Raw genomic sequence first — 12,333 nt, 5'->3', positions numbered from 1 at the left:
TCCTGTTCTTTACCTCCAGACATATATACAGGTTACCCTTTTATATAGTGGCTATTTACTATTTTAAAAATCGTGACACACACACACGCACACACACACACACACTAATGTAAAACAGTTTATCTATGTGTGTGCAATAGCTGATCAATAATCTGGACCCACTGGATCTTCAATATTTGTTTGCTTCGCTAACATACTCCTTGTGCCACGTACTATTGGTAACGCATCGCTGTCAGTAACAGCTAGTCCGATAAATCAACACCCCGAATACCCCGAATATGTGTTAATACGAATGTACAATATGTTGGTGTGATGTCATCTGTTCATTAAAATGTGCAATTTTGCTGCATGCAAATCATTCCGAACTCGAAAGTCAACATCATCACGGGCCAGGAACTGATTTATCGGCCTAAAGTAACAACGTACTCTGGTGCCGCGAGTTCCTACATGTACAACTCGGTTATTTTTAGAAAGTTAGCGCGCTTGCAAACAGTAATGGTTCGCTGGTTTGTTCAACAATTTGCACCCACACATCAGTGTAGCTATTCATCACACATATAACTGGTATTGCTTAGGAATATATCAGGTGAACACCGAACTCCGGAACGGCAACAAACGAAAATATGTCTAGAGGCAGGAGTGGACCAAGCGCGCGAGATGCAGGTGCTATGGAATTAGTGAATATGGACGATCAAGATTTTCGACGGGAATTAGAACGGGTGAGTGCAGCTTTCGATTTCAGTTTAGAAATGCTTCACACGGACTAGGCCTATATACATGTCGCTCAAGCCATTTTTAAGCAGTGAATGGATACCGATACGGTACACCTCATATGTTCCATTTAGTCGGGTACAAACGGATCACTTCTGTTATAGCTCGTGTAAACCTAAATATTTTGAGAGTTTAAGGCATGCTGTGTAATTTTTGTCAAGGCAGCTTCCATCGTTGGGGGCCAACGCCCATATCGGTACTTTGCTGTACAACAAGGTGCTTTGAGATGTAGGTCACATAGTTGACCTGGGAATTTCTAGGTAAATAAATTACTAATCCAGAAAAATATGCGGTAGCAATGTATATAGTCCGAGTTTCCTCTGACCCTTGTCACCCCATTTTTGATATTCGGACATTTATTTTGAAGTGTAGGGCCAGCGTCGATTCAATATCGAAAAGTTTAAATAAGTATGGCTATACCGAACCCATTAACCATATTTGTAATTCCAACAACCCTTAAAGCAATTATAGGTAACTCCAGAAATATCATTCATTGGTCACATTTTCCCATTGTACAAAAGTTTGCAGTTGTTTTTGATATTGGGATGTTACTCTTTCAACAACTTAAAAATAAAATGACACATTTCATTTGTGCTATCCAAGTTAACACAGGGAATTTTTTTTTTAAAGAAAAAACTTGATAAGTTGAATGGTCTGCTTAAATATGGAAGTGTTTCCACTTTGGAATTAGAGGAACCCTGGGTGTTGAGCTATCCAAATCTTGTTAGCAGTAGTTATTCAGTGCCTTTCACAAAGACACATCAAGGAACTAGAATCCGATCTGCCAATGCTTTTAGTAATAAAAAAACTAGACCATGTGTCTTTTTAATTATATCTGACAGATGTAAAATCATTTGTTGAACATTTGATACAAGTTTACAAGAATAAATTCTTGTATCATTAGTCATCAGAATTGTCTGAATATGGGAGGGATTTGATGAAGAAGGGTTAGTGTTTGGATGAGATAAGGTTGTACAATATAGTGTGAAATTTTTATCCTTCCTGAGTCCTAGATAAAATGACTGAAATCTATGTACTTTATACCGTAACTGGCACTAATATATATCAGTGTGTTCTGTCTTTCATTTTGAATGGATACATAGCTGTATTAAGTAAACCAATCAATTAATATTTGATCTTTTACTTTCCATTGGCCTGTATCTCTTTGGTTTATTCTTTCTTTTAAACTAGATGGCTTTTACCCACATAAATATCTGTACCCATATATGAAATTAAAAGCTGGTCCCCTGAGTGATCATAAATATCCATATCCATTAAGGGTCTTAAAAGTTGGTCCCCTGAGTGATCATTAATATCTGTGTCCATCATGAGTATTAGAAGTTGGTCCCCTGAGTGATCATAGATATCCGTATCCATCATGAGTATTAAAAGTTGGTCCCCTGAGTGATCATCAATATCTGTAGCCATTAAGGGTATTGAAAGTTGGTCCCCTGAATGATCATAAATATCTGTATCCATTAAAGCTATTAAAAGTTGGTCCCCTGAGTAATCATAAATATCCGTATCCATTAAGGGTATTAAAAGTTGTTCCCCTGAGTGATCATAAATATCCATATCCATTAAGGGTATTGAAAGTTGGTCTATTGAGTGATCATGAATATCTGTATCCACTAAGGGTATTGAAAGTTGGTCCCCTGAATGATCATAAATATCTGTATCCATTAAAGCTATTAAAAGTTGGTCCCCTGAGTAATCACAAATATCCGTATCCATTAAGGGTGTTAAAAGTTGGTCCCCTGAATGATCATAAATATCTGTATCCATTAAAGCTATTAAAAGTTGGTCCCCTGAGTAATCATAAATATCCATATCCATATCCATTAAGAGTATTAAAAGTTGGTCCCCTGAGTGATCTTAAATCCATAAATGTCAGAAGTTGGCCACATAGTGATCATTAATTTCTGTATCCATAAATGACATTAAAAGTTGGTCCCCTGCATGATCATAAATATCAGATTATTACAGGGGAGTCATGGAAACTCAGTTCATAGAGTATGGGACTAGTATTCCGAAAGTTCCAGGTTCAATACCTGTTCAGGTCAGCTGTCTTGGTGTGTCTGTAACAGGATAGAATCTGAATAGACATTGATTAGGTGAAAACACAGAACACAGTGTATGTTAATGAAAAGAAAAGTTATGATAATGATAATACGAGAGCCTCAAAACTCATCATAAATGTTACTGGAACAATGAAATGGGAAAAAAAAATATAATAATTACAGTAAAACAGTGGACAAAGAAACTTTTTAGACACATACCCAGGGCTGGTGACTTTAAGTAAAATCACAAGCCCTGACTCAAAGTTTCCATGTACTCCAAATTGTTTTTATAATATTATTTGCCACAACATTTTAGATTTTAGTTGCTACACTTCAAATATGATATGATGAAAACAAAATCATATTAAATTGAATTGTGTGTTAATTTGGATTTAACAAAATTTCACGTAAAGCAATGTTTTCCTCAAGATCCTGAGGTTAGCCATTATCTAATCGCTCTTTCAATGTCCTTCTTACTCCGTGGATCAACAGTCATTATGTTCATCAGCAATTGAAATGTGTCTTGATTTGTACAGTTTTTGTTTACACTTTTGATGTTGTTCATAGGTTTTGCTTAATATCTTTAACCAGTGTATCATTACACAAGTGTTAATGTGACCAAGGGTCAATCAAATTAAGCCAAAAAGAATATTTGTTTCCAATCAGATAATCATCCCTGTTTCTTATTACAGACCTTAGCACTTTTTTCCCCATGGTTAAATTTAAAAAATAAATCACTATATGTATATAGTGTTTTAAAAAAAACCACACACCACCCATCCCAAAAAAAAACAACCTGCCTACCCTAATTTTAAATCCAGTGTAATATGAAACATATTATCCCCCCCACCACCATTATTCATTACACTTTAACTTGAAATAACTTGAGTAATGCAGTAGCAATTAAACAAGACCGTTAAAAAAGTCACGTGTTTTGCTGAAATCATTTTAATCTCAACTCAGCCAAAGGATTAGCCAGTTTTTAATCAAAGACTCAAAAGCCAACATTACAACATTTGATCCAATGTATTTCTTCTAATACTTCAAAGAACATCCCTCATTTTGCCTAAACTCCCCAGATTACAACAACAAAGTAAATAAATAATAGAACATCCCATTATGCAGCTACACATAATTGCACTAGTTGTTAAAATTGCTGAACAGTTCATACCCACTAGACTGGTTCTAGCTGGTTTCTGACACATAAATATCCAAAACTGTAGAATCACATGAATGTTAAAGCCATGTGGGTACTTATCATAGTAACCCGGGCAATCCATTCCCCATTCATAGATCACATGCTTTGCTTTGTACTTAACATTTACCTCTTTCAATAGAAGTATGAGAATTCTCATGACTGTCTTCATAGGCTTAGGTGGCATACTTGTGGATAAATATTAATAATTTACACTCAGCATTGTCATTTTTATCCAACCTGTAACTAAGAAAATTTACAGGTCAGCATCATTAAACATAGCTAAAATCAGCTAACACATTTCACACACAGTATGTAAAATGAATTAGGTACTTTTATCTACATTTATTGACACTGACCTGCAAATTTACTGAGTTACAGATAGGATAAAATTTGTGATGCTTTGTGGAACGAACAATAGGTTTTCAATACTTTAAGAATATATTCTTGTATTTCATCACTATGATCAAAGTTTGCCCAGGAAAATTAGATTATTGTACAAGCCCAATTGGCACCTCACTCAGAAGACAGGATGGCCCAGTCTGAAATTAAAGGTGCTCTGGGCATCGGGCTATCTGTTTTTTTGAGCCCCGTGAAAGCAACAACAAACAAACACATGTACTCAGATAATGCACTGCCTTATACACTATGACATTAAGTTAACTCAAAAGGTGTGTTACATGTTTAGTCCCTTACTGAACATAACAAGAGAAAAGTGAAGACAACAAGTTTTGTAAAATTTAACAAATATTTCTTTCCCTAGAAAAACAAGTTAAAAATAAGAAAATGAATTTACAGTTTTATGAATCAATTCCAAAATGAATCCAAGTATTAAAAAGTAGAGGTCCTAGTAATAAAAAGTCCTAATGAAACTGAGTTTGAATCCTGATGAAATCCAAAATGGAAGGCAATGACATATTCTGTGGTCATTGTCATACTGATGTCAGTGGTTCTTTGTTGAAATCACAGAAAATAATATTCTAATTTGAATTCTCTATAAATTTTGATAACTGTCTTTGTCCAAGAATTAATTTAGAACACAAGTATTTCCAGGGAAAACAATCTTGAAACCCAAATAATTTGAAGAAAGCAAAATAATTAGCCCCAAAACTGGTCACAAAATAAAACACTTTAACTTCTCAAGTGTTAAAGCAAGAATAATTATTATTTCTCAAAACATTAGTAATAAATCTAGGTACAATGCAAAAAGATGCCCAGATGGTGGTCGGTCATCTGGAAAATCCTAATTGATACAAGTATGACCTTGGTTCCACTTTATGAATCTTACTCAGAGAAAGATTTTAAAATTTGTTTTAAAAATTTGTTTACTACAACTCTCACTGGTTCTGAATCAAGGCCAGGAACTAGGTCAGCATTAGATATAAAGCTTCTTTGAAGTTGTTTACATCAAAAATTTTAAAAAATCAATAAGAACTGAACTCAATTCTAGTAAATAAAGTTACATTACAATAGCACGTAATGGAATACAATTTTTCTAAAACTTACAAACAAATAATTCAATTAAATCAAATATAAATTAAATCAAATATACATATAACAGATGGAATGAGACTCTCTCATGAATACAAAAAAAAAGAACTTGCCAAATGATAAAAGATCAATGTCATTATTTACAACTGTTGAATTTTATATTCACCATACTGTGAACATATTGTTAATAAAGTAGCATGTGGTTCATGTAACCATATACACAGACAACAATCCAAATTCAGAGTTAAAAGTCCAATTACATAGTTCACATCCTTTGAACAAACTCTTTTTACCCTCCATTCCATCCTTGTTGCCCTATTGCCAACTATGTTGCTGAGACTGTTTCCAACACTGTTGCCCTGTAGACAGTTATATTGCTTCATCTCTGACAAAGTTGCCCTGTTGCCAACTATGAGGCTATACTCTTATTCACATAATAAACTAATTTGCTATTATGTTATATTGAAAAACACGTCATTGATAATAAAATATGTGCATCCAATGAATCATACTCAGCATATTTAATTTTTTTAGTTATAATTATTGCAAGCACCATTTAAATACATACTACCTTTAACTTTCTGCTTCAATATAAATATATAAACAGTAAAATTACAGCAAACCAACTATTTGCTTATTCCATGACGGTATGATTGGGATTATTATTTCCTTGGTCACCTATGTGGTTATAGCATCCACCACGGATGCAGGAGGTCACAGGTTCAAACCCCAGCAAAATCAGATCAAAGTCATAAAAATTGTACTAGCATTTGCCTTGCTTGGTGCTCAGTATAAGAGGTTAGTGTTAGGACTGGTGTCAGAATAGCCTGACTGGGTGGGACATGATGCCCGAGTGCTAGACATCAGTATAAACTGCAATGCTGCAGACAATATAGAGATACCACTGAAATTGTTAAAGCTATAACAAAAATCCAAACACACACACACATACACACACATCTTTTTCTTTGGTATAATGTAGTCTTTAACATGATAAAAGTGATGTTAAAACCCACTAAACAAACAGCATAATAAAACTGGGTTTGAAGTTGCATATAATGCTAGTCATTGCCTAATGTCACGGACATTGTTTTGTTGATACTGTATTTCTATGTCACGCTTTCTTACTTCAGCTCATCATTATGTATGAACCATCACAATCAGTTTTTGTGAATTTAAATGTACACCATTGATTAAACGGCTTCTAGCAAACACTGCACTAAATACAATGTGCTTTTTTTTTTATTCATTTCATATTCCTGGAAAATGTCAACAGACCTTCAAGCCTATTTTTGACAGGGTAAGTTGAGCCCATCGCTTTTATGTACAGTTAATATTTATGTAAAAATTTCATCAGATGTCAGACCAAGTCTCAGAAATGTAAAATGTGTATTCCAGGTAAACCAAATTAATTAAATTAGTTTTTGTTTGCTTAGTATCATATATTTGCTCAGAATGTTGACTAGTGAGCATGTTTTTCTGTATGAAAGATCTTTGAATATGAACAAAGGTTATTAATGCATTGGTTGTTGTTGTTGTTGTAGGGTTTAACACCATTTTTCAGCACATAATAGGCTATACATGGCGGCCAGTATTAATGGTGGAGGAAGAACCTGGTAAAACCCTGGGAAGAACCACTGACTATGAGAAGCTACTGGCAAGCTTTCTCACATACCCACATTGGCCGAATCCTAGACTCGAACCCATGCAGACAGAGGTGAGATGGCAGTGATCCGTAACGGAGAGCGCTTTAGACCACTTGGCCACTCTGGGCCCCTTAATGCACTGGAATCTGAAATGATCGGACTGACAACGGTAAATCCAGGAAAACAATAATAATTGACCCCTGATGAAATTGCTCCCTCTGATGCACTGTGCATTCATTTATGTATCTGTTTTATTAAAACCAGTGTTTAAATTTTGAAAAGTAGTGCAGTTTTTTAAACAAGATTCATAAGTACATTGTGAAATTACTCGGGTTATAAATTTATAAGCAAGCATTTGTCTTTTGTTTTAGAATAGTTGATTGACAGATGTTGAATTTGTTATGTGGTGAATCCCAGGGTAAATCCGCTCTCAGTGCCTAATAATTTGGCAAGCATTTGTCTCTTGTTGTGGAATAGTTGATTGACAGATGTGTCCCTTACCAGATAGGACAAATAACCCCCATTTTGTTTTGTTGTACCATCTATATTCACTTATAAGTTGAGTCAAAGAAAGATCCTGATCTGCTATAGCATAATTCTCATGCAGGTCATTGTCTATGGTGTTTTCTTTTACTGATTATTCCACACAAACTGCATGGACCCAGATCTGTTGGTGCATTATTCAAAGCAGTTTTGGGTCTGTGCAATTTGCAGTTGTACTCATCTTATATGTGAGTATATATGGTATTTGATAATTGAAATTTGTATTTCTCTGAGCTGTAACCAAACCCACATGTACAATATTATGCTATGCAAAACTACTTAAATCTATATTATTGACCTTATTTGTCTTGTTTAGTCTAGTTCATATCAGTAAAATGCAAGCATACCGCAAGACTGTAAGGGTGATGCATATTTAACAACCATCTACTGGTATTATTATTCCCACATATCATCAACTAACCATTAAAGTCTTTATTAATTAGCTTAAATTGGGCACATGATTTGTAATTAAATTGTAAAATAAATAAAGACAAAATAGAGCACATCATGGGCATAATTTCCCATATAGCTAAAGCAGTAGTTTATTTCAGTAGTGGGTGTGACTGAGAATGGAAGGTCAGTCCCTAACTGAACCAATGAATCAATCCCAGTTTATACTGTATGGTACCAAATTTTTTTATAAGTCTACCAGGTATTAACAAACCAAATATTCCAATAATTATATATTCATAATAATATATATAAAATGTACCTGTTTTGCGTTGGGTTCTTTTTTAAGAATATGTTATTAACTGAAATTAATTCTGATATACACAACCTATATTTGATTGAATGGAAGTATTGAACAGGATTTTAGAGACAAGGGCTTTGAATCAAAATGTCTTTTCCATAAATAAAGGGTGTCTTATGCTTCAAATGTTTCTGTTATTGAGATTTTGTTGCCTCAGATGAATATTTATTAGAGTTTTAACCAAATGTTATTCATTACACCGGTGTTGGCATTCTCATGAATAGTGTGTGGTTCACTCGATTATCAAAAATTTGATTCCTGCATGTGTCTCATCGATGCTATTTCTTATGAAAGCCTTTCATCCACTTTCTAAAGTGGTCAAGTCTCTCTTATTTTATTATGGTAGAACTACAGTTGCATCCAAAAACATCAGCCACTAAATGAGATTCTTGCAAAATGATGTTCCGAAATTACAAGGCATAAAACAAATAATTTTGGTACAAAGGTCTGGTGATTGTAAACAGTACCTGAAGGTATACAGAAAATATGGTATGCAGAGAGTCTAAATGCAAACTGCATCATGTGCCAGTAGATCTGGTCTATGCAGTTATGAATAATCAGTCGAACAAACCACAATGACCGTGGCATATCCTGTGATGGCAGATCAGGGTCAGTATTGTTTGCAGTTATACTTTGATTACAAGTGAGTATATAAATGTATATGGAATACAATGTGTTGGCAACATATTTTGACATAAAAACAAAGTGGATGCCAAATAATCTGTATAGCTAAAAGAGAATCTACTATCTTGCCGTAAATTGATCACAGTATCTTCAACACATGAATATTATTTGCACACATGATTGCACATTAAATATTTAAGTTGCCAGGGCCAAAAAAGATGTGTTTGTTTCTGGTTGGCTGACTGTCTCAGTTTTTCCTTGCTAACCCCAGCAATTTCCCCTTCTACAAGGGTTTAAAAAATTTGCAAAGTTAATTTGTGCATCTAATTGATCTGGTTTTGCCCAGTACTTAATGTGCTGAGTACATTATATATACTAATTATTATACATGTAATACATATATTATGTTTAAAATAAAGAAAAACTACCTTCCTACCCTAATTTTAAAACCAGTGCATTAGGAAAACATGTATATTTTGGTCTGATTTATACATGACCACATGTGAAATTAATCCCTTGTTAAAGATGTATGTTTTTTTTACTGTAAAAAAAATTGTATACATTGACCTTAAGGTGGGTCATGTGTCCAGCCATCTGTCCACTAGTTCATTTCTGCACAATAGTTCTGCACCATGTAGTGCCCCAAACTATGGAAATAGCTTCCATGTAGGGTAAAGAAGAAGCCTATTGACTTTTGGTGTCAGAAGGTCAAAATTCAGAGTTACTTGGACTTGATTTTGGATAATACAGGTCAAAGGTCTAGGTAACTCTTGCTGAAAAATTGTTTCTGCCTAGTAACTTCCCCATCACAGACCTAGACTAAACTTTGTGGATGGCTTGCACCTGGAGTAACATAGAAGCCTATTTATTATGGAGTCCAAAGGTCAAGGTTACAGGCTGAAAAAATCAAATGGGGTTTTGTACAAACATTCAAGTTTTTGACCATGTACCTTCAGCAAAAGCTTTTGGATGGCATAAAAATGTTGCCTATTGAAGAAGTTAGAGGTCAGTACACCTGAAGATGAACTTTTGTTTTCAGATCTAAACAACGAAAGATTGTATAACTCCTTCACTTATGATATAACAGCAAGGGCTATATCTATGTTAGATGATGATGTATAATGTGCATATATATATATATATATATATATATATATATATATATATATATATATATATATATATATATATTATTATTATTATTATTATTATAATAATAAACTTCAGCCATTGTCCACTTGGATTGAAGCTGTCCACCAAATCTGGTTGAAAGCAGTATATCACTAAAGTATTTATTATGTGCATGGAAATGAAAGCAGGTGGGTCTGACTGTCACTGGGACTATAAATCTATTCAACATTGATGATGATGATAATGAAATGCTTTCAGTTGAATTAATGTAAGACATCATCAGTATCTAGCTCTGAACAATAATTCCCTTGGTATGGCACCTTGTTTTAATTTGATTTTTCAACATTCTGCATCATCTGAGTTTCTGGCCCAGTTGGTTGAACTTTTTTACTTTTGCTTCAACACTATAATTCCCTTAATTAATTCAATTTGAGGACAATTTCAGTTATCAGCTCCCTATTTATTAAGTGGAATTAGATTTTCAACTTACCATTCCCAACTTTATAACAGGTTCTTTAGACTGGGCCCTGGTTTGTCATGGTAGAAATACTATATAATCCATGGAATTAGAGTATCCGCTTACCATTCCCAAGTTTGTAACAGGTTCTTTAGACTGGGCCCTGATTTGTCATGGTAGAAATACTGTATAATCCATGGAATCAGAGTATCAGCTTACCATTCCCAAGTTTGTAACAGGTTCTTTAGACTGGGCCCTGATTTGTCATGGTAGAAATACTGTATAATCCATGGAATTAGAGTATCAGCTTACCATTCCCATCTTTGTAACAGGTTCTTTAGACTGGACCCTGGTTTGTCATGGTAGAAATACTGCATCTTCCATGAAATTTGATTATTAGCTTACAATTTCAAAATTTGTAACAGGTTTACGGGACCAGACCCTGTGCTTGTCATGGTAGTAATACTGCATCTTCCATGAAATTTGATTATTAGCTTACAATTCCAAAATTTATAACAGGTTTATGGGACCAGACCCTGTGTTTGTCATGGTAGAAATATGACATCTTCCATGAAATTTGATTATTAGCTTACAATTCCCAAATTTATAACAGGTTTATGGGACCAGACCCTGTGTTTGTCATGGTAGAAATACGACATCTTCCATGAAATTTGATTATTAGCTTACAATTTCAAAATTTGTAACAGGTTTACGGGACCAGACCCTGTGCTTGTCATGGTAGTAATAGTGCATCTTCCATGAAATTTGATTATTAGCTTACAATTCCCAAATTTATAACAGGTTTATGGGACCAGACCCTGTGTTTGTCATGGTAGAAATACGACATCTTCCATGAAATTTGATTATTAGCTTACAATTCCCAAATTTATAACAGGTTTATGGGACCAGACCCTGTGTTTGTCATGGTAGAAATACGACATCTTCCATGAAATTTGATTATTAGCTTACAATTTCAAAATTTGTAACAAGTTTACAGGACCAGACCCTGTGCTTGTCATGGTAGAAATGCTGTATAATCCATGGAATTAGATTATTAGCTTACAATTCCCAAATTTGAAACAGGTTTCGGGACCAGACCCTGTGCTTGTCATAGTAGAAATACTGCATCTTCCATGGAATTTGATTATTAGTTCTCTGTATCATAGTTTAGTGGAGTTATGGTAACTACAAATTTGACCCACATTTTGTATGCATTTGTATATTTTGTGACCTCACCTGGGTCCTCTATATCATCACTTGTTTCTTCCATTGTCAGATATACATTATGTACTGTATTAAAATCGTCACTGAACCCTTTTTAATAAATAACTACTCTTACTGCTAATGAAAAGCAAGGAACATTAATTCATGGAATTTGCTTGTATTCATAAAATTCACTGCATTAAGTGAACATTTGCTATGATGCATGCATTTATCTTGAAATTTAATCTGCATGCATTTATCTTGAAATTTAATCTAAACATTTCATTTTCTAATTTGACACCAAAATTGCTCTTGGATTACCGTAAGCACATCTGTCATTACCCTCTGGGTTCTAGTCCCAAGGTAATATGTTGAAAATCATTAAGGCTGCAATATTTACCAAAATGTCTAAATGTGTCCAAGGTTTGCAGTAACCAAAATGATGCCATTTAATGGAAGCA

At 34.2% G+C, this 12,333-nt stretch overlaps 1 protein-coding gene across 1 annotated transcript in view; it reads left to right on the top strand.

Annotated features, from left to right (window-relative positions):
- The first annotated feature begins 288 nt into the window (after positions 1–288).
- Positions 289–12,333, top strand: part of LOC149779922 (rhomboid-related protein 2-like) — a 47,828-nt gene continuing 35,783 nt past the window's right edge. Inside the window, exons 1-2 of the mRNA XM_089936620.1 lie at positions 289–719; positions 6,794–6,817. Coding sequence (XP_089792746.1) covers positions 624–719; positions 6,794–6,817 — 120 coding nt within the window. The 5' untranslated portion in view covers positions 289–623. The remainder of the gene's footprint in view (positions 720–6,793; positions 6,818–12,333) is intronic.

This window comes from Sinohyriopsis cumingii, chromosome 16 (genome assembly GCF_028554795.1).
Source record: "Sinohyriopsis cumingii isolate HCF-2022 chromosome 16, ASM2855479v2, whole genome shotgun sequence".
Taxonomy (NCBI): domain Eukaryota; kingdom Metazoa; phylum Mollusca; class Bivalvia; order Unionida; family Unionidae; genus Sinohyriopsis; species Sinohyriopsis cumingii.
Note: the sequence above shows the minus strand (reverse complement) of the source record. Positions and strands in the feature narration are given on the sequence as shown.